The sequence below is a fragment of the Podarcis pityusensis genome, assembly GCF_964106645.2.
Source record: "Podarcis pityusensis genome assembly, chromosome: 8".
Lineage (NCBI taxonomy): Eukaryota > Metazoa > Chordata > Lepidosauria > Squamata > Lacertidae > Podarcis > Podarcis pityusensis.
Window position 1 is genome coordinate 39,971,291 of NC_138033.1, and position 23,764 is coordinate 39,995,054.

Consider the following 23,764-nt stretch of genomic DNA (forward strand, 5'->3'; position numbering starts at 1 on the left):
TGGGGGGGGGAGCGTCTAGTTCTTACACTTCTAGAGCGGTGTTTCCCAGTTTGCTTCCAAAACCGCTCTGAGATTTGATGTCCAATATCTGCGAACCATTCGCAGGTTGTATTTTGAAATCAACCTTTTGTCATCCAATTAAATTTTATTTTGGTGTTTGCTTTCATCACCCTTATAATATTTAACAGTTGGTGCTTGGCAATGTTTGACAGATGACATGGGGTTGCATTTTAACACTGGGCCATTAATGAGGGTTCATAGTTTGCTAAAACATCTGGCGTTAATTCCAGGGCTTGGTCTGACTGGTCAAGTTGCCCAACTCAGGAACTAGCTCTGCTCTGTAGATCCATGGACTATTTTTTTAAATGTTTTTAACCTGACTTAATTAAAGGTGTTTTTTGTTTGTTTGTTTCTTATTTGTCACAATCCAAGAATACATTTTATAGTTTTCCCAGGACACTCTGGGCTTGTAACACAGTATGCCTTGCTGTTGCTTAACCCAGCTTTATAGATTGGATCTCTGACAGTTGCAGCTTTTGTAAAGAGGCTTATGGGTGACTTTAAAAACATAAGTGCCACCTGGAATGTGATCTAAAGGTGCCCAAGCATTAGCTAGACTTCTGATGGTGTCCTGTAGGTTGCGCCATGCTTTTGCTTACATAGATTCTGGCACCTCAGGTGGATGCCTCCAGGGCATGGGGACAAGGGGCTTTCCAATGAAACAAAGGGCCTGAGAATGTACGCTGCTCTTTGGCATCCCCATTCAAAACACTGTGCTGGGGCAGACCCTTGCTTCTGACATCCTGGAGAAAGGCAGCCAACATAGCTTATTGGGTAGAATAGCACTTGCTTTGCATGCAGAAAGTCCCAGGTTCAATCCCTTGTTTCTCCAGTTGAAAGGATCAGGTAGCAGGTGAAGGTTAAAACCCTTCTCTGCACAAAATACTGGAGCTGGAAAAGAGTGGACGACACTGAGCTAGATGGACCCAGTGCCTGACTTGTATCTTCCCCTGACAATTGTAGCCATGACTCCTCCCCACCCCTTCCCTAATGACATTTGCAAGTGCTGGTCTGTGTGGCTTGCTGGTAACAAGATGACCTGCCCCTTCTCTTGCTGACCTTATGTATCACACTTGTACTGTAGTATGCACCTGACGACTACAATGGCCTTATTCAGATCAACGACCAAGCAAGGAGTGTGTTACAAGCACCGAAAGACTGGGTTTGTTTGTAAGTGTTTGTAACCTCCAGTGAAGGTAAGCTCAGACTGGCAGAAGGTGGAGCCTTTTGGTGGTGATTGGAAAAAGGGCAAAATGATCGGCTGGGAGTGGTGGGAAATTGGTTTTTTTCCTCCTTGCATCCTCCCTTCCTAGCTTGTGGTGGGGACTCTGCTCACTAACATTCCCTTGCTTCGGCGCCTGGCATGAATCAACTAACCTAATGGTGGCAGCGATGCTGGAGACCTCTGGAGGCGAAAGGGAATGCTGGCAATTATGTCTGCTTGGCATTCTCTCTCCACTCCGTAAGGGTTCTCTTGTTTTAAGCTAACATGATCATATTGAATGTTTTCTGGCATATATGCATGTAACAGGATCTTTCTGCTGTTGGATGTAAGGCAATGAAGGCAAAATGTAATCAGTTGGGGCACTGAAGGGCAAGTTTCAATGGTCATGACCAGTTCTTCCAATTTACCATGCTTTGTGGTTATATGTAGAGCAGGAGAAGGGGGCACCTGTGACCCTCTGGTTGTCACTAGACTCCGGCTCCCATCATCCAAGACCACTGGCTGTGTGGGCTGGTGCTGATGGGAGTTAAAGTCCTGCAACATATGGAGGGCAACAAGTTCCCCACACCCTTGTCCGAAGCACACAGCGTTGATCTCTCTTCCCTCTTCTAAAATACTGAGACTGCATCATTCCAAGGGAATAAGGAAGCACCAAGTTCCTTTGATGATGCAGCCAGTACTACAGCTGGCAGGTGTGAGGCCAATCCTCAGGGGAAGTGCTGGGTGCCTGGGAGGCAGTATTACTAGGTTGCATTATTGACAACTTTGCAAGGAAGATGCCAGCCCTTTGTTCTGGGAGCTCATTTTGAGAAAACACATACTGGTTTAAGTCTGCCTCCAATTTACACATGAACACACACATACTGAGCTAAGGGAACTCATATGAGCGATGCATGTAACTGCAAAAAAACCAACCCTGGGTATTTTCTTCATTTCCCCCCAATATGCTGCCTGCCTGTGCAAGGAGATAGATCTTTCACCCCTGTATGGGGGAATATTTTGTCATGAGAATCTCCAAAGCAGCATGTGAGCACTAAAGCCCCAACACAATTTGACCTACCCCAGTGGGAACTAGTCCGAAGAAGCACACAGGAAATCTGTTGATAAGGATTAACATTAACTGGTATATACTTTACATATAGTTTGAGTTTCATTTGGCATCACTCTCCTCCAGAAAGACTGTGTTGCCTGAAACACCTGGGGATTTTTAATGCTGCAGATGTCATTTTATCACCTTATTGCTGAGGAGCACATCCTCCAGCCAACCATGTGCATTACACCTCCTGTTCAGATCCCGCAGACATAATATGGCAACCAGTGTGGGTTGTGGCCTCTGCTAAATGTGAGGGTTCTGGGACTGGATAACACACATGTATCAGATTTCATTCTCCAGTAACATCAAGCAACCACTTGTGTGGACAAACCCATATTTTGCTACTGTATTGTTCAAACTCGTAGGTATGAGCCTGTGTGTCAAATCTCAATGTAGGCATTTGTTTGCTTGTTTTAAGTTGACCTTGTTGAGTGTGTGTACATGTGCTAAAGAAAGATGTGATGTCCAGGCCAGAACGTCAGGCTAGTGTTAATTAACATACCTGAGCACCATCATTGTAGGACTATATCCATCTTTTTCCTTTTTCTCCTCTCCAATTTAATGGTGGTCTACCTTCAGTGGTGCCTTTCCACACTGACTAATTTTGCCAAGTAACTGTGCACATTTTAGGATATGTGCTCAGGGGGAGCATGTGGCTCTCCTGATGTAGCTGGATTCTAGCTCTTATAATCCCTGGCTGTGATTCATGCTAGCTGGGGATAATGGGAGTTGTTGTCCAGCACCACCTAAAGTCCCCCACCCCTGTTGCAGAGCCCTGAGGCATGTTTTAGAATGCACAGATAGCCCACAAAGACAGTAGGTAGGCCTATTTTGAAGCAAGTCATCTAGAACTCTCCTACATCTGCATATGGCAAGAGGAAGCTCAGTAATGTGGCCAGGATGCTTTTCAGGGAAATGTGTTTACCATAACCAACCTTCCCATTAAGTAGCTTTTAGTAAGCTTCAATATATGTACATACACACACGCACACGTGCACACAACAGGGTTCCCTGGAACATACTTTGAAAATCTCTACAACCATGTCCTAGCCCTTTGCTTTAGGACACTGTGGTTGTATTCAATTAAGCCCTAACGCAGAGCAAATTAGAGTATTGCTGTAACCTATTGTAGTTAGACATGCTCATTAGTTTCAATGAGTCTACTCTGAGTATGACTGCTGTTGAATACCACCCGGGTATTTCAATCCAAGCTCAGTCTTGGGCACTGAAAAGACTGAAACTAATGGGCAGGAGCAACTACTCATTAGACATGGGGCTTTCTTCCTCTCCCTTTCCCTCCCTCCCCAGCTTCAGGTTCTGCCTTCTCTGGACTAGGAAGGGCCTGTGTTTCATGGCTAAGGATTGTGTGGTGCTTTGTACATGAGAACTCTTGCTGGAGTTATCAGCACTGACAGTGGGTTCAAAGGAAAGCCTTTCTCCAGGAGAGCTGGTGGGATGGTTTCTTCCTAGTTCCCCCTCTGTTTTTGTGTGCATAATAGTTATTTCTCTTGAGGTATTATCTCTTGACACCTGGCACATTCATGTGTGTCTGCCCATGCACATTTTAATCTTTTACTGATTAGTTTCACATAAGGAAGGTCAGGAAATCTTCTGGAGAAAGCCACTCATGATAAAGAGAATAAGCATTTAATCTCAGATTGAAGTCCTAGATTCTGGCCACTGTGCATTTCAGGTGGGTCTTCTCGCCTCAAGGATATTGTAGAGTTGGAAAAGGTTCAGAAAAGGGCAACCAGAATTATCAGTGGGATGGAACAACTCCTCTGTGAGCATTTGGACCTTTTGAGTATAGAGAAAAAGGGTAAGAGGATACGTGGAGAAAGTGGGTGGAGGAAGGTTTTTCTGCCACATAACATTAGAACTCATGGAAAATTCAGGGCAGACAAACAGAAGTATTTAATCCAGACTGCACATAGTGAAAATATGAAATTCATTGCCACTGGATGCAGTGATGGCCACCAACTTGGATGGCTTTAAAAGAGGATTAGCCACATTCATGCAGGATAAGGCACTGTTCTGCCTCCACTGTCAGAGGCATCGTGCCTCTGAATACCTGTTTCTGGGAATCACAAGTGTGCCAGAGTGCTGCTGAGCTCATGTCCAGCTTGCAGTTGTCCCATGGACATCTGTGAGGACAGGGTGTTGGACTAGATGAGCCACTGCCCTGAAAAGCAGAGGCCTACTACCAGTGAGCACTGTATTATCCCATATGAAAAAGGATTTACTGCCCTTCATGAGCATAACATCAGGTTGGTCTCTAGCTGTTTTTCAGCTGCAACCAGCATGGTTTATGGTCAGGGATGATGGAGCTGTAGCCCAGCAGCAGCTGGAGAGCCACAGGCTCACAATCCCTGGACAAGGCAGTCTGACTTAGCATAAATCATATTGGGGAAGGGCTGTAACTCAGCAGCAGAGCATTTGCTCTGCATACAGAAGGTCCCAGGTTCCACTCCCAACATTTCCAGGTGGAGCTGTGAAAGACCTTGGCCTGAAATCCCAGGGAATGGCTTCCAGGCATTGTAGACGATACAAAATGGTCTGACTCTGTATAAGGCAGCTTCCTAGGTTTCTCTGTTCTGTTCTTGAGAATAGCATCGGTACAGCCACTCGTTTCCCATTGACTGCTCTCCTCTTCTTCCCCAATGGAGTCCAGTCACAATTGCCAAGATGTCAGTGTGGTGTGGTGGTTAAGAGCAGTAGACTCGTAATCTGTGGAACCGGGTTTGCGTCTCCGCTCCTCCACATGCAGCTGCTGGGTGACCTTGGGCTTGTCACACTTCTTTGAAGTCTCTCAGCCCCACTCACCTCACAGAGTGTTTGTTGTGGGGGAGGAAGGGAAAGGAGAATGTTAGCTGCTTTGAGACTCCTTCGGGTAGTGATAAAGCGGGATATCAAATCCAAACACTTCTTCTATAATCCCCAGGAGCTGTGACAACTGCTTTTGGTGAGGGTTGGGGTTGCAAGGTGCTGTGTTGGAACTTGGCTCTCCAGGGGTGGTCCTTCTCTCTCCTCCTCCCCTCCTCAATCTCTTAGGGTCCAAGCCTTCCTGCTCTGACCCTTCTGCTCCATCCTTGCAGCTCCATGGAGACTCCATCCTCCTGCTTTACAACTTCAGTGGTCAGCCCAGCGGAGAAGCCCTGGTCACTTTCCCCAGCCTGGACTCGGCAAAGAAAGCCGTGGCCGAGAGAAGTGGATGCCACTTGGGAAGACACTGTGTGGAACTCTGCCTGATCTAACTGAGGCTGGACCTTCTGTGGGGGTGGGCAAGAGTGAGGACAATCCCTGCTCAAAATTCACCCCTTTCTTTAAAAACACCGTCTTCCCTCACTCAAAACTGCCTTCTCCTCCTGATGTTCCTGGGAAACAATCCTCGCAAGTGTCTTCAACTGAGTGGGACAGAAATACACCTCCCCCCCCCAAAAAAAAATAGTGCTAAGATGTTTGATTTCAGCAGCGTTGCCATGAAGATCCCCCACCCCCCACTTAATTTGGAGATAAATCTGTAGCACTTCACCAGTTGTAACCACAACAGATGTATTTTTAATTTAACTTTATTTCTGTGTATCAGTTTGGAGAGGAAACTGAAGCCTGTAGAATTCTTCAAATTTTCATTTCATTTTGAATCCAAACTTGCCAAAAGTTTTGTTGTTGTTGTTGCTGTTGCTGTTGTTGGCGGCAGGGAGGGGTGGGGGTTGCCCTTGCCTTGAAAGTTGGCTAGTGGAAGCCTGTTTTCCTGAAATGTGGCTGGGCAAAAAACAACAACTTTGTTTGAATGTTTTATTGTTTCCTTTACTCCACTAGAGAATAACTTGGAAAGCTGCATCCAAATGAAATTGCAGAAAAAGCTTTTTAGTTTCTTTTTTAAAAAAATAAAAGTGAAATGTATCATTTTGTTGGGTATGACACAAATAAGTAAATGAAATAAAGCCATATCTGTCTCCTAACATTCAAGCTGCCAACCTGTAAACCAAACGAAGAAAGATCCAGAACTTCAAAGAATTTCACTAGGACAAGAATGGCACATAAACATTGAGGACTAGTAAATTATATTTTGTTTTATTTAAGCATCATAGCTCTCAGATATTGTATAAAGCATATTTTGCTTTAGTTTATGTGCATGCCATTTGTTTACAACATTATTCTTTATTTGTATATTATGAAGCAACCAGAGAAGTTGAAATCTCACCCTAATTAGTGCATGACTCTTTTTTTATGTGAGTATGTATATATGTGTTCAAAGAATATAGTTTTATGTTGCGTAGTGTGTGCTGAAACATCTACTGTAGAAGCACTAAATGATTTTGTTTTTACCGTGCCTTGATCCAGGACTTTTCTCAAAATGTGCAATAACAGCAGAAGAAACCAGAAGGAGCCCATTTTTGCAAGAGGCTCTTAGGTACCTGAGTATGCAGTCTAGTCTTACTTTCTTTTTGCTAAGAGCATACGACTTGGAGTAGTACTTAAAGGAGAGAATCAGCCTCTCCCTCCCATGTCAGATGATGGTGTATGCTTCTTTATATAATAAACAAATAAAAAGATGCTTGCAGGAAAAAACAACAACCCTGGCTTTCTTGAACTTTCTCTAGATTGATGTTAACCCTGGATTGGAAAGCTGCAGAGATGTCACACTGAAAAGGTTCTGCAAGTTTCCTTCACCATACAGTCAACAACAATTTGCATATCGCTTTTAAAAGACACAAATAAGTTAGTGTGAATTGGGTGGTTCTTATTTCTAATAACCCTTCCATTATGAACTTGCCTTCCGCTCTCTATTTTATATTTGATACAGATATGAAGCAATTAAATGTTTAGCAGGTGTTTTCAGCTTCACTCTCTTGGGTCTGTGCATGCTTGTCTCAACTTGTCTTTGGGCAGTTAGAATCATAGAACTGTAGGGTTGGAAGGGGTCCAAAGAGTCATCTTGTTGAACCCCCTACAATGCATGTGTCTACCTCACTGGATTCCTCAACCTTTGATTGACCTTTCAGTGCAAATCTGCTCGGCTCAAAAGCATTCTGGGTAAGGTGATGGGAAAGTTCTGTCTGTGGCAGGAATGGAGAACTTGTGGCCTTCCAGTGGTTGCTAGATGCCAGCTCCCATCAGGGCCAGCCTCAAGTCCAATAACCAGCGTTGATGGGATCCGTAGTTCAAAACATCTGGAGGGCACCATGCTGGGGAAAGCCGCTTTCAAGTACTGTGAAGCTCTTGGTCTGTTTTAGCAAACAGAGCTGCTTCTCTGGAAAACTGAAAAAGCTGGTTTCCTGTTAGCACTGTTCCACAGTAACCACAGCAGATGTTGCTGCACTACAACTCCCATCATCCCTGAGCATTGACTATGTGGGCTGGGGTGATGGGAATTGTGGTCCAGCAATATCAGCAAGGCTGCAGGTTCCCCAGTAGGCAGCCCTAAGAAATGTGCCACAAACCCATCCTACCAGTAGGTGTCCCCTTTACACTGAATTTGACAGAGCGAGGACCAAAATCTGAAGCAGAAGCTATGGCCTTATAGTAAGAATTACTTGCACTAATGATAACAGTAATGACCTTCCAAAAATATATGCTCAGTTGTTCACTCTGCCTGGTCCTCATTTTAGTCATAGGTGCAGGAATGCACTATCTTTCTGAGAAATGCTGTTGCATTAAATTGGAGCTTAAATTTCTTTCTAGTGCATTTGGAAAATATGTGTTTCCACACAAGATGGCCACTTCTTACATTGCCTCTAAAAAGGATGGGTAAAATGTTCATAGGCAAATGTGTTTACATACATGGAAATTTAGAAGCAATGTACATTAATTCCAGTTGAAATAGTGCTCACTGTTGTAAGAGGTAAGGCTCCGTGGCCAGCTGAGCTCTGTGCCTGCTCAGTCTGCTGTTAAGGAGCTCACTGTTAATGGGCAACTTCAACTCTGCTTCCACCCTCTTGAACCTGAACTGGGACTAGAAAGTCCTTCAAGAACAGATGAAATTAAATTAGAGGACTCTCTTCTGCAATGGAGGACACATGGCCATCCTATCACAGACACACTTTTCTCAGGTTTATCTTTGGAAACATTAATTTGCCTGTGACCTCATGTTATATGCAAAAGGTCGGGTTTATGCATGCTTTTTTAAGAAAGCCATGTGGCATTATGAAACCGGTTCCTATTTTAAAAGCTAGTTGTCTTAAAATAGAGAGGGGTTTTTCTTTTCTTTTAATGTTTTGCAGAAGATGGTAGGGGGCAATCAACTTGGACTTAAACACTTTCCATGAAAATAGCACATTACTCACTCTTGCAACTCTTAACTGTCAGCCAACTGTTGCACCTTAAACCATGCAGAGATTCTCAAGCTTTCTTCATCCAGGGAACTCATTCCACATTGTCTTCTCTGCTGAGGAATCCTTAGTGGATTGCAGAGGATTCTGGGCTATGGCAGCTTTGGTCACGCTGGACACAGAACTGAATGGAGTGCCCTCAAATGTTCTCACTGCATTTATTCAGCCACACCTGGCCATCTAAGTGACTTCAAATGAGTCAGACGTGATTAGGTGTCTACTAAGTCTGCTTTGTTGGATCATTTTTTCTTGCAATGCAAGAATCCAGACTTTATTCTAGCCAGTGTAAAGAGCAAGCTATAATTACACTGCGGGGCTGTTTCAGTTGTGACCACCATCAAAAGGAACAGAATCAAGTTCTTACAGGATATCTGTAATGCAAATATGCTTGATCTCTCAGCAGATTTGCAGAATTTCACCCAGTAAATAAATCCCCCTTAAAATCTGGCCCTGTCTCATCACGCTAATTACTGTGAGTCTATTGGGTCAATGGACACAATGTACTTGGGAGGGGGGATATTTCTTGCCTTTTTGCAAGTGCCCAAGCATTTTATATTATTATGGGTACCATTTGTCCTAATTTACGATACAGAAAGCAGCTTGCTGAATGCTTGGAAATATATAAATGAAGCCTCTTGTTACATCCTTGAAATAGTAATTTAATGGATGCTGCTGGCAGGAGGGCAGGGGAAGAGGCAGGTCTGAGAGGTGTCAAGGGAGACTGTGGCAAACGAAAACAGCTTTGGCCAGCTTTTAATAGCTCTTCTATGAAGCTGAAGGCGAGGCCAGCACCTGGGAGGAAGGTGGGTAGAAGGAGGCAGGGCCTGCCTGATACCTCTGCATTGCCCTGGGGGGGGGGGGGACTGTCCCACATTTGATTCCAAATCATGTAATATGGGGGGAGGGATGTTGGGGGGTGTGTGTTTTGCAGTACACAGAATTCCTGCAAAGCAGGGATCTTTCACTCTGGTTAATCTGTTGGGTAAGGCAGCGCTTTCTCTTTCTGCAATCCCCCCCTTTTCTTTTCTTTTCTGTTTTCTCTTCTCATGAAACATAAAAAAACCAATCACCCCTGCTGCAGATATAAACGCCCATCTGCACTATACATTTAAAGCAGCATCATAGAGGGTATTATTCACATGTTGCATTCAGCAAGTATACAACCTCTGTACCTGTTGTACACAGAAATTGGTATGCACATTTTTGTAGTTATTCATGTGCAACATTCAATGAGTCTGCATGACTAGTGGTTAGAGGGCAATGGGAGCTGAAGTTCAGCAGCATCAGGAGGGCCGCTAGCTACTAATCTGTAAGTATATTTATTGTTGCACACAACCCAATCTCTGAGCAGTGAGAGGCTCCATATCTCTTTTCCAGGGTTGTTTCCTTGGAATGAAGGTCAAAAGAGACTGTAGTGTCTTTATAATATGTGGTTTCATTTGCACATGTACAACCTGAACATAGGACAGAGGAACTCAGAGCACTAACACTCCAGAAGATTTTTGCTTCTCCATTAGGTTTCTAGGGAAGCCCCAAGTCACATATTGGGGTCCAACACACCAGCTTCTGTGTCCCCAGCTTCCAGCATTCCCCCCCCCCAATACTCTCACATACAGCCTCCCTTGTTCTATTGCTCTCCCTCCTGGGATGGCATTGCATTCAGCCATGTGAGGTGGGAAAAGAGCCACCCATTTGTCTCTGTAGCAGCAGGGCAATCTCTTTGGACATGTAAATGGCCAGCTAGGAGCATTATCTTACAGATAATCTTACAGAGACTGGTCTAACTGGTGCAACAGCTGCTTCTTCTACATTCTAAACTTCTAAACACTCAATATAACTCCCCCTCAGTAACAGTGAGGCTGAGCAGAAAAATGTGGCTAGTAGGAGAAGGAAGGCAACAAAAGTCTTCAGCCAAACTTCCCCTCATATGAAATACTTTATTGTCACTTGTACAACTTGTATACAGTGAGATTACACGAGCGACCCCCCACTCACCTCTCTTAGTATTAATTCCCCTCGTTTACTGACGCACACCCACCAAACCCAAAAGTCAGTTGCCCTGTTATCTTTTCATTCAGCAGCCTAACAGCCCACAGATAAAAGCTGTTTTTTACCCTGTTGGTGTGACTAATCATGCTTCTATATCTTCTGCCCAAGGGCAGGAGATCAAGAAAGTGCCGGCCAGGGTGTGAAGCATCCTTCAGAATTTTCCTCACTCTCCTGAGGCAACGTTCTTCCGCGATGTCATCCAGTGGATTCACGGGACAGCCCATAATATCTTGTGCTGTATTCACCACCCTCTGTAGGCACTTCCTATCAGTTGGTGTCAAACCAGCGTACCACACCGTGATGCAGTATGAAAGGACACTTTCTATTGTGGCCCAGTAGGAGATCATCAAATGTGGATTGACGTCGTTCTTTCGCAATACTCTTAAGGAGATGGAGCCTCTGCTGGGCTTTCTTAACCACCTGGGTTGTACTGATTTTCCAAGTAAGGTCTTTACTGAGATAAACTTCTAGGTATTTAAAGGAAGAGACTCTCTCCACACAGCCCTCCCCAATGTAGAGCAGGGCTAGTTCTCCTCTCTTCCTCTGAAAGTCCAAAACCATCTCCTTTGTCTTGCTGATATTAAGGTGCAAGTTGTTCCCTAGGCACCATGTAGATATTTTTTGGACCTCCCCTCTATATGCTGATTCGTCTCCACCTGTTATTAAACCCATTATGGTGGTGTCATCTGCAAACTTACTAACTGCAGTAGACGGGTCAGATGATAAGCAATCGTATGTGTATGTATATATATATATATATATATGTGCTGGTCCTGGGGGCTAACCGAGAGGCGAGGTCCGAGTCCAGTCTGAGGTCGATGGTGCAGTATGAAGGCAGTCCGTAGAAGTAGAAGCTGGGTGCAGGGCAGGGCGTCGGATGAGGTCAGGAGCTCCGGCAGGGAAGCAGGTCAGGGATCAGGCTGGAACTGACAACCAACGATGTTGCTCCCTCAACTTGGGACTGAGGCTGGCTGGCTTTTATCTCCCCCGAGGCACAGGGCGGCCCCGATCCTCAGGTGACTCACCTCTCCTGGTCTGGAGGCGAGCGCTCCTCCTGCGGGAACTTAGTTCCCTCCGCCTCTCTACCCTGAGCCTCTGCAGCTCAGGAGAGGCTGGAGGGTTACCGGACCCAGAGGCAACCTCCTCTTCCCCTGACAGGACTGAGAGTGGAGCACCTGCAGGCAATGGGTCCTCCATCCCCTCAGGAGCCAGAGCAGACTCAGCTGGTGCCTGCACCTGAGGATCCAGCACGGGTGAGGACCCTTCAGGCTGATGCCCCAGCCCCAGCTCAGCTGGTTCTGGAGGCGGGAAATCCTGTGCAGGCTGGGATTCCTCAGGTTCAGCCTCCGAATCCGATTCCCAGGCCATCACAATATGTGTATATATGCCCCCTCCCAAGAAAGCCTTACTCTGCTTTTCTTATTACTTATGATACTGGAGTAGCCAGATGTCCTCCAGATGTTATTGAACTACAACTACCATCATCCCTAATCATTGCCCATTCTGGCTGGGGATGATGGAAGTCCAACATCATCTGGAAGGCAGCACATTGGCTACTGCCATGCTGTATACTACTCTTTGCCTGCTAAATAGGTCACAGTATCTTTCTGATTTAATAGCAGTGACGGGGCTGGATGGGAACGATGGTGTTCCCTGCACGGTATGTGCACAGCGGATGTCCCTGTCCAGGAAAGCAGGTGGTGAGAAGCCCAGTATTGACATGCCGCATCCTGATTTCCACTGTGATTCCATCAGCTAATTAATATTAGCACAGCTCACTTGAGCTTGAAAAGATGCCAAGTGGAACACAGCACAAAACTGGAAAAGCGAAACTGGCTCCACCAACTCAGAGGAACGCCAAAACAACTGCTTGCAGGATGTTCAAGCCATCAGCAACAGCAGGGGCTTAGGAACAGCCTTGCTGTTAAGTAGCGCAGGCGGCTGAGACTGAATTCAAAGCAGCAAAAGGCCAGTTCAGTTGAATAGTGCAGGTATGCTCCATCCTGTTTTCTTATTTCTTTTCCTTATTAAAAGTTCATCTCCTGCTCAGATTAAGTTCTGGTGTGCTGGCATCATCAAGGGAATGGCCCCCATTTTTAAATCTTACCTCACCCATCAACACGCTGATGCCGCACTTCTGAGCACACTGTCACTGAATGTTACATGGGACTAACCATACACACACAAGCTCAGCTATTGTGTACACATACTGTACACTGGCTGAATGCAAATCCCTAACAGTTGAGACGTATACCTGCACAGCTATTAACACATAGCATTCAACCAGTGATGAGTGAAGAGCCTAGGATGGTCCTATCTTAAAAGGGCTGAAAATTATGAAGCACTGAAAAATGCAGTGTGGAAGAGCAGAAAGCCTAAGGCTAGTGTGTTTTTTAAAAACCTGTGTGTAAACAGCAGACGAGCACTGTGAGGCAACTGAAATGAGACCTTGCCTAGTGTAGTAATAATACTGCAAATTCTCAAATTGCACACACTGGTGTATAAAAGGATTTGGAGAAAGGCAGCAGTAATTCATAGTTCCATGTTGTGCACAAACAAACCAAAAAGAAAACCTGACAGCTATTCCATTATGCTAACTGCAGTAAGCTTGAAAGGTAATCTGTATTGTGAGCTGCATGCAAGCCTTTATGGTTTTTATAATAGTAATAGTAATAAAATAGTAATTTATATGGTCCTTTTAGGATCGAGGTGCAGAGCCTAAGTTCTCGATACCATCTGTCTCTCCAGATTCTGTGGAGTAGATTTGAGGGAGAAAATTGATAATATTTTAATGAGAAAAAAAGTAACAATTCACACCTCTTAAACCAAACATGCAAGCAAAAGACCCAGTTCTGCAGACCCAGAACCAGCACACAAACCCCTTAGCTCCTGGGTTCCCGCAAAAGAATTCTTCTAGTGCAGGCAGGCAAGTAAGTGCATCTACCCAATTAGCTCTTGAAGGGCAAACTGCTTCTGTCACAACTCTTCATCATAAGGCGATGATGCCTAGAATGAGTTATGGACTAATTGCCCCATGTGACACAGCAGAGGTATGAGAGGGGGCTTGAGTCACAGTTTCATTCCACAGAGGGTAAGTCATTTTACGGCACCTCTTGGCCTCATCAGTTCACACAAGCACTAGCAGATTACAGAGGGAGGAAAGCCTGAACCCACAAGCAAATTATCCTCCTGTCAATCGATCTGCAGCTCCAGCGTTACAGCTCTTAATTACATGGTAAGAATGTGGAGCAGGGTTCAAGCCTCCCCAAGCTATCTTTAGAAAGCCTAGGCCACCATGGCTTAATATGAAATCATTGGCACTTCCATCTACCCCCTCTATTTATATTGCAGGAGCATCCATATAGGTAGAGGCGCCGTCGAGGAGGCTAATCCTAAATTGGTCAGGGCTCTTGCTAGGTCATGTGGTTTGGATCCTTGCTCTTTCCTCACATAGACAGATGCAACTACTACCAACCTCAAAGCTACTGATCCTGTATTTACAGCTAGCACCTTAGCAGTACAGGCAAGCCTTCTGTCACCAGGTAGTGTAGCTTGGGTTATTAGAAACATACTGCCCATCTTGCAACAAATCTGCAGCTCTGATGAGCTGTGGCTCTCTGAAATCTAAGGCAAAGACTATTTTTCAATTAAGATGCCAGAGACAGAACTGGGAACCTTATGCTACAAGCAGAATAACATGCTCTACTATTGAACTATTGCCTCTCATAAAATGCATCAGGGGGGTGTGCTCCTCCTGCAATTCAGACAGAACACTGCTTGGAAAGAACTCTAAATCACACGCAAGCCTATTTGGCTCCTGGGTTATCTAAATGTTACCGCAGCAGTTTGTGAAACAGGAACTGTGTGGAACAGGTACTGTGGAAAGCGCACTACAGTCAAGAGACTGTGGGATGGATTTGGGCATCTCTATGGAATCTGGAGAAAATATAAAATCCTCCAAGGACCAAGAAGGTCATGAGAAAAGTCTCATCTCATGCAAAACATGCCAAATCTCCCAAAATAGTACACACACCTCATTGGAGACACACATTTTTGTGCATTTTCTTCTTTATTTCAACACTATGATTCAAGAGCCTAAAACGCAAGTTTTTCCCTTTGTATTTCTGCATGTAGCACTGCAATCATAACTTACAAAAGGTTTAATACACAAAATGTACATGAAATTACAATACAAGGCTCTGTAAACATCTAGAATGTAACCTTTAGTCTTAAAATCATTATTGTCCCACATGGTTAAATATAAAACTTCAATTTGAATAGTCTCCAAACCTCTCAAGGAATGACATTCATTCTGTGTATCAAAAATAGAGTTTTCAAAGTTTTGTTTGCATACAAACAAAATTTGTCTTTTTTTTCTTCTTCTTTAATCTTTGGTTTACAAAGGATGGCAGTTCCATTTCTCTGATGAAGAGTTTATTACAATGAGTGCCAGATTGTGGTCAAACTTTGGTAAAGCCAAAACTGCTTTTAGTAGCCCATATCAAATGGGCCATGTGCTGCCTCCTCATTTGATTAACAAAAGCCTCCACTCTTTCTGCTGAGAGTTGTTATTGAATGCTTTCCATAATATTTTTTTTAAAAAATTGGACATCAGCATAGAAAGCAATTGTGTAGATTTGGAGGCAGGAGAGGCTAGCAAGGTAGATGCCAAAGTGCCAGTCACAGGCGGCGGCTGCTGAAAATTGTAAGTTGCATAGTCCAATAGAAATCATGTGCTTTTTATATCCACTACATTACACAAGATTAACAGTCTTTAAATCTATAGCATCACACAAGCAAAACATTAAAATAAAATTAAGACCCTTGCACTGAAGTGTTTACAAGGCAAATACAACCATTTTTAGTACCCAAAGTCTATGTTTTTGTTTTAAATAGGAAAGCAGTTCTACATCTACAGGCATCAAGGTATTTAAAGGCATCAGAAGATTTTGTGAACCATCCGCCAATTCCACAGCTGCAAAAATCTCAATTTGTTTCAGTAGCTTGCTTGCAAGGGGCTTCCCTGTGCAAGCCCTGCTGAAATGGAGAGGGGCTGTAATGGTACAGCTTTTGGTGGATTGCTCACTTAGTGCATAGCAACACGGGATTGTTTGGGTTCCCACATTTTAGGAAAAATATAAATTCAAAACTATTCAGGAGGACTTAGAGAGGGAAGAGGCTACACCGCACACCACCAAGGAGCATAAAACCCCACGGTGTATTGAAAGCTCTGAAAACTTGAAATCTCCCTGCAACCACTGGTTACTAGAGACCCATTACTACTTACGGAGTGAAAACTGTAATACAGGAATTGTCACCAACTAGACATGAAAAGGCTAAGGCAATTTAAAAAGGAGTGAAGTGCTACACATGTAACTAGCTGTACTTAAGCTTATTCTAAAGCTATTTAACTTATGTGAATAGAAGACAGACTCACTTGAAAGCAACACTACAGAGAGACTACCTTTTCCAAATGACAGTATCGCTCCTTTTGATTTCAAATATTTATATATGACAAGCTAGTAACAGTAGTCTAATAATATTACATATCTCAAAAAGTTAATTAAAAGCAAATTTACTGGGGGAAAGGGATGAATTTAAGAGCTACTCCAATTTGACATCTACCTGATTAAAGCATTCAAGATAGCTGTTCATATGAAGGCCACTTCCTTCCCTCTTGAATTGTAAATTCTAACCCCCAAAATTGTATTTGCTTTGACTGTCAAGGTTAAATATATATATTCTAAACTTTAGGAATTTTGTAGAAGACAGGCATTATGTTTCCACTGAAGATAAGCAAAAACATCTGAATGTACTGTATTTTATTTTACACTGAATGGTGGGCCACTGGCAGACCAAGTGACAAATCAGTCAGCAGAACATTGCCAGTTGGGGCTAATATCTGTAAGTGCCCTCTTGATAGCTAAAAGGAGGCTTAAAGAAGACAAAGCTCTCTTCACAGGAGATGTGGGAAATTAATTAAAACACATTGGGCCAGAGTTAGAACAGATTTCCAGAAAAGGATGGCCTGATTTGGATGGGCTCTTATGTTCTTTCTGCACATATATCCTGGGGATGCAGTTAAGACTTACAATGTTTTTACAACAGGCCAGGCCAGATTAATATTTACTTGATTGCTTTCTTAGCAATCTGGAGTCCCTCTTTCTTATTTGGCTAGTCAAAGCTGAATAAGCTGGATTTTCAATTTTTTAAAAGAATTCAATATTCATACAAAAAGCAACATAAATATACTATCTAACAGGGATTCTGGATCTTACATGTTTGGATTATGAATTCGTAATTGCCCATCTTGTATGAAATACTAACACAAAGTTGTGTCACTCTGATGTTTCAGCTCCAATCATGATTTTTTAAATTCAGGGTGGTCTGAAATTTCAAAATGTAGTGTAAACATGATTCCTTGATGGTGTGGGTTGCTGGAAGTACAACAGGAGTTGCAGAAGGGCAGTCCCCACTAATTTCAATAGCGCTTGCAGGAGAGAAACTCATGGTGGGTGTGCCCTGATGTCTGTTAACTACTAGAAAAAGCTGCCTCTGTCAGCAGTGTTAAGCACAACTGTTAAGAGCATGAGCGGCTAAACAGTTTTTCACTATTTATCAAAACCTGTTACATTTCCTTTACTACATACTGGGACTAATCAGATTTCTTGAAGGAGGAATCCCCATGAACATAAGTATCAAAATGTTATAAAGAAAATATTTTAAGAAACAAGTCCGAGTAACAAGAGATATAAATTGGATTTGTCTAGGGGTGGGGTGGGGGTGGGGAGACACACCATGGACTAAGTGAAAAACCCTACCTGAGGGATTTCAAGACAGTGTGGATAACCCGTACTTAAAACTACTCCAACCAAAAGGTTTCCTTATAGAGCATGGCTTTTTAGCATCCAAAAATCTTGGTTCTCTCCTTAAAAATTAGCATTTTATAAACTTTTCTGAACTAGAAAAACCTGTTTCACTTATAGGGGGGCCTGTGCTAGCAAGGGGTATAAAGTTATAAAAGTTAGATTTTGGAATGTCATTTTAATCCCAATATTTCCATGATGGAATGGTCTCTTTGCAGCCTACCAAGGATTTTCAATGTATAAAGAACAACAGACCTACATTTGGCTTTGCTTCCTAAAAGTCCAAAGAAAATGCTATTTTTTTATACGCAAGACTTCCAAGGCATTGGCTTAAGATGACAGGTACTTTTGTGCCTCTGGAAGATTTCATTATAAAAAAAAGTTCTCTTTCAAACAATATAAGCTTAAAGGCTCTTCAAAAAGACCCCCCAAAAGGTATACAAATTTATATTACAGTCCTAATATCTCTAAGGAAAAGCAGCATATGAAGATGTGTATTTTTAAAAAAGAATTCCCACATTCAGTACTGTGCATATTGAGAGCAAAACTATATTTCTCCATACAATTAAGCACTTAATATAAAAGTATTCTATTAAATGCACAAAACAAGCATAGCTCATTGGTATTTTTTCATGGTTAAAGTATCTTGGGTTGCTTCTTTGTGTCCATTTTTACAAAGTAATTTTTACAGCATCCTAGGAAGCTAGAAGTGTAACCGTTTCCCCACCCTCCCAGAACAGCTATGCAAAGGATCCACTGTTCCAGATCATCAAGGCCACAAAGTCGGAAGCACAGTAAATCTAAGGAGGGGGATGAAGCATTACTCAAAGGAAAAGTGCGAAGTTTTCTGGATCACTAAGTCACAAGCTTAGTAGCTACTGAGCTCCATCTGATAGTCCTGTCTCCAGAGATGCAGAAGATGCATGCGAAGAATGGATAGCCATCCCTGCTCCATGGGACACCGAGATCTGTGACATATCTCTTCCTATGATTTCATTCACTGAAAGGAAAGAGAAAGGATTAATGTATTTGTTCAGTTTTCGTAAAGATTGTTTTCTGAGTGATACATTTACCAAACTCCATTCTGGATTATATAATTTCATATTAAACACAGTTAAAGCTGCACAGGTTTAAAAATCTCTATACCATTGAAAAGAACGTATGCAGGATGAAACTAAGCTTTTAAACAATACAAAGGGACTGGAGAGATCATGCTTTTTTGAAAGTTAGAATTTCAGACATTTCCTATCCCATTTTTCAAAGATTCACAGAGCAGTGTGATGTACTTTGCACACGAGCAGAGATCATTACGTCACATTTTCAGGACTGAGTCATGCATTACAAAAATGTTCTGATGCACTCTGATGTGCCCTGCATCAAAGCAGTCTTTTTTTGTCTTTTGGTTGGAATACGGTTGTACCTTGGTTTGCGAACGCCTTGTGAGTCAAACATTTTGGCTCCCAAACGCCACAAACCCAGAAGTGAGTGTTCCAGTTTGCGAATGTTCTTTAGAACCTGAATGTCTGACGCACCTTCTGTGGCTTCCGGTTGGCTGCAGAAGCTGCATGCAACTGGAAGCAAGCTGTCTTCTTTAATTTTTGTTTAATTTTTGGCAATGGATGTGTAGGTGTAAACAATGCATGAATTCAGAAACTTATGTCATGTGGTATGCCTTAATTTCTAAATAAGAGGAATGGAGTCATCTTATACAAAAGTCATACTTCAATCCGACTTCAATCCACTTCTGGTCCTGGGAGACAGAGGAGCAGGAGAGGTGGGGGCAGGAGGAGGAGGTGTGGAAGTCCTTGACTACACCAGCCTGACCTATGTTTCCCTCCTCCTGCATCTGGTTCTTCACTTGTCAATCCTGCTGCTCTCCTGCCTGTCCCGGCTGTTACAGGCTCCGCCATTCCACTGGTCCCTTCTCCCGGTGCCCACTCATCAGTATCCAGCCACCACTCCTTAGTGTCTAGCCAGTCCCTGACACTGAGACTGATGGGAGTGCAAAAACATATGGGGGGCCCTGCTTCAGACAACGTGTCTTGCACTTGCTAGCTTTCTCTTTTACAGCTAATGATTGTGCAAAACAAATATGCAACTCAGCAATACTCTCAATTGGCGGCAACCCCCCTCTCCAGCTACACTGCCAGATGTGTCAGTGGGCATCAGCCATCAGATGCAGAAGAGCACACAGTGAGGCACTCTGGAAAACAGAACTCTTAAAATAGATACAGACAATGCTCCAGTAGTCTAAGCTATGCTTGAGCTTCAATGGATTTGTTCTCAGCTGCAGCACGTGCTATCACATTCCCTACCCTAAAAGCTCTTCCCTGTCTACTTGTCATTGCTTCCAAGCAATTTTGGCAATACCTAGCAGTTCTGCTAAGATGCCTTCAAAGAGCCCCAAGGGCTAACAACCTCAAGTTTGTTTTTAAAAAGTAATGTTTGAATTTGTCAAGAACATGATTTAATACAGATTGATTCTCCTTGCAGTTCCTTTTCTATAGCGTAGTGGGCCCATGAGGTAATTATTTTCCATACTGCTTCTGAGTTAGTTAAATCACCTTGAAAATAAATAAATTTTGCAGCATTATCCTAGTGCTCAAAGTCCCAACATGTCCAGAAACAGGCAGAGGAATTATTTTCTTCTTCCCAGTTTCTTTGAGAAACTTGCGATTTCATAGCAGCAACAGCTTAATTTTAAAATGTGGAAATGCAGAGTTAATGCTCATCACTAAAGGGAGAAATCAATGTTTTATGTATGGAGGTGGTATTGTTTGTCATATTATGCATTTTGTGTTTTTATCCTATAAACTGCTCTGTGATCCTCGGCTAAAGGGTGGTAAATACATTTAATAAATTATAATAGTAGTAATATAAGTGCCTGTAAAAATTCACAGGCAGGACTGAGATTGGTGAAGAAGAAGATGACGAAGTCTCTTTTTCTCCCTCTATCATTACCCTTACTCCTGCACCAGTTGGCCAGTATTTCGGGGCTGAGTTGGTCACTTTTCTTAGCCACACACTCTGCAGCCTGGCCAGGAAGTTGTTTTGGGACTACACACGAAGTCAGTATGGGCAAAGAATTAAAGAAGCACAATGTTTAACAGCCTACAAACTTTAATAAAATTGAAAGTACTGAGGAATGTCACATGCAGAGCTTACAATAATTACCGTATTTTTCGCTCTATAACACGCACCCGACCGTAACACGCACGTAGTTTTTAGAGGAGGAAAATCCATAGGCATGCCACCCGTAGGCATTCCCTCCATAACACGCACAGACATTTCCCCTTACTTTCTAGGAGGAAAAAAGTGAGTGTTATGGTGCAAAAAATACGGTAAATTTTGAATGGTTTGAATGTATGCTGGCAAAATCTTTACATCATAACTGAAAATAATAATTTACTATGCCAAAGGTCCTCGGGTGGCTCAATGGGTCAGTGCATTTGGCGAGAAAGTTGGTGGTTTGAGCACACGTAGGGATGTAGCCAGGATTCCTGCATTGCATGGGGTTGGACTAGATGACCCTTGGGATGCCTTCCAACTACAGTTCTATGATTCTATTATTCTAAGAGACTTGGAACATACTGCCACATTTCTAAAGTTAGAAGCTGATTAGTTAACAAGTCAGTCTACTGGTAAGAGGACAGGGGACTACATGTATTGCACTTTTATTCTTTTAAATATGCGATTTTGATGCTGATTCAAAATAATGCCTTAGTACAGAAATAAAATACAGTAAAATCCACTGTCAATCCTATCATATTACAAATGACAACACTGTCCTTATATGCACTGCAAGCTATTGAACACACTGCTGTTCAAGTCAATGGCTGCATCTGCATGTTTCTATTAAACATGAGGACACAGAGGAATAAACATTATTTGGAATTAGACTGCTTCTGCCTTCTAGAATTATACATAGTATCGTTCTTAACTCTGTGATAGCCAGACATTTACTGCTAAGTGTTCAGTTAATTTTTTGTGTTGACAAAAGCATACTGAAATTGATTGCGGTGAGAACCAAGGTTATGTTTATGAAACAAAAAAGTGAACACAATCTGTTTCAAATTGTAATTAGATTAAAAACAAAGGTTATCTGCAAATATTCATTCCCTGTTCTCAAGGGTAAGTAAGGACCATAGCTCAGTGGTAGAGCAACTAACTACTTTGAATGCAGAATGTCCTAGATTCAATCCCTGGCATCTCCAGATAGAACTAGAAATGTCCCCTGACTGACCCTGTAGAGAGCTGCTGCCATTCAGTGTAGATAGTACTGAGCTAGATGGACCAATGGTCTGACATTGCATAAGGCAGCTTCCTACATTCCACCCTGCATCCTCTATCACACAGTAACAGTTATGTACCACTATTATAGGACTACCTTCTTCTTATACCTCCTTCCCACCAATACTCCATCTGGTCTCTTGGTCTAGACAGTTTAAAATTATGAGCTTAAAATGCATCCAAAACATCTCAGCAGCTAAACCAGCTAGGGATATCTTACAGCCAGCAGCTAAAGGTTTCAAAGTCTGCAGCACACACGTTTGCCACATTTATTCAATTTGGGGAGCTAACTGGAATATATTTCTGCACAGTTTCACATCTTTAGTTATTTAACACTTTATTCCTCTCTAAGACCATAAAAAGTTTCCCTAAGAGATCTACATTTGGCTTTGACTTTTCAGATGAATGTGGTTTGTATCCAACTAAGTCAAAATCAGTGGACTTAAGTTAGTAATGTTCATTGATTTCTGTACGGCCTAATAGGAGACAACCTAGACTAAATACTGGATAAACAACACAGGAGGTGTTAAAGTTCTATGCAAGTTACTGGTGTTTCTCTTCATTTGAACCTTCAAATATTTGGCTTAAGTGACATTTATTTTTAACAAATGCTTAGAACAGTGATGCCAAAACCGATAGCAATATTAAGAAAAAACTATGGTTTTTGACTGGAATCCTCCATATATTTACCAAGGAATAAGTGCCTTTAATATCTATTGGATTTATTCCTAAAAGCACTGTTAGAAGAGTTGCTGTATGCAAGGAAGGGGCCAGTAGTCCCTGAAAAAGCATATGGTGGCATTTCATCTGATAAAATTGTGCCAGTAGTAGAAGTACCAGGAAGAAGGAATTATGTGTTTCTTAATATTTTATGAGCTGTTGGGTTTATAGAATTACTCTCAATTTTATAAACTTCTAGGCAGTATGTATTTTATACAAGATACTCCAGAGTGGGGGAGAGCAAAAAAGGAATCCTGTTTACATGTAGCTTGAGAACTTGGCATTCTGGACTACTTGATTACCTGCTGACCATTTGGAAATTATTTTGAGGCTGTATAGTTGTAAGCAGAACAGGTGACAAGTGACACTTGATAAAGTTGCTGGAACGATCTGCTTTGCCTTTTGATCTTTAAAGTAAGAGTCTATTGGCAAGCTGCATTAACCTATCTGCAAACCGTAGAACCTCTGCTCAGATGCAAGTGAATCACAATACAACTGAGTCATGAATGTGCCAGTAAGCCTAGTTTAGAAATGACTAAATTTTGGATTTCAAGAAGTATAATTCTATGATCTAATATTTAAAAGCAAACAAACAAGATAAATTGTGGTATTTTTAAGTAAGTGGAATAGAAAACAAATGTTTCAGGGAAGAAAGGTATGAACTGTAGAAAGCAGATCCTTAGGTTATGTTGCTTCTGAATTAGGAACAGACAAGACTGCACCACCACATTTGGGTTCTAATGTGATAAAAACTCCAAACTAGTAAGAATGTAACAAATGACACGGTAAATAAAACTTAAATTTGAGAAGTACTAAAACTGTGCCCAGGCAACGCAAGAAGCAGAAGCGGATCACTCCATTAAGCTATTTATTGTAATTCCTCAGAATGATCAGTTATACTAGGTGGCCACCATATGAGTCCTCCAAATTTTTCATTTATGTACATTTGAAAAGGAGCTCCATTGTATCATTACTAATTACATGATATTCTGGAATTAAATGCTTTTGTTAGGAACTTATGACATCTCCATCTGATACTCAAATTATTTTTCTATGCCCATAGGTTGGAACAGAGCTTCTGAAGAACAATTTTAATTTGGAAAGGTTATTACTGTATTGTGTAATATAA

General features: G+C 42.3%; 2 protein-coding genes across 4 annotated transcripts in view; one reads left to right on the forward strand and one right to left on the reverse strand.

Moving 5' to 3' along the window:
- The window catches only part of ESRP2 (epithelial splicing regulatory protein 2), a 51,502-nt gene extending 44,546 nt beyond the window's left edge, over nt 1-6,956 (forward strand). For all 3 annotated transcript variants that reach the window (XM_081015843.1, XM_081015841.1, XM_081015842.1), the window contains exons 16-17: nt 1,145-1,256; nt 5,474-6,956. In XM_081015843.1, coding sequence (XP_080871969.1) covers nt 1,145-1,234 — 90 coding nt within the window. In that variant the 3' untranslated portion in view covers nt 1,235-1,256; nt 5,474-6,956. The remainder of the gene's footprint in view (nt 1-1,144; nt 1,257-5,473) is intronic.
- Nucleotides 6,957-14,809: 7,853 nt separating this feature from the next.
- NFATC3 (nuclear factor of activated T cells 3) overlaps nt 14,810-23,764 on the reverse strand; it is a 54,177-nt gene continuing 45,222 nt past the window's right edge. Inside the window, exon 10 of the mRNA XM_081015813.1 lies at nt 14,810-18,625. Coding sequence (XP_080871939.1) covers nt 18,501-18,625 — 125 coding nt within the window. The 3' untranslated portion in view covers nt 14,810-18,500. The remainder of the gene's footprint in view (nt 18,626-23,764) is intronic.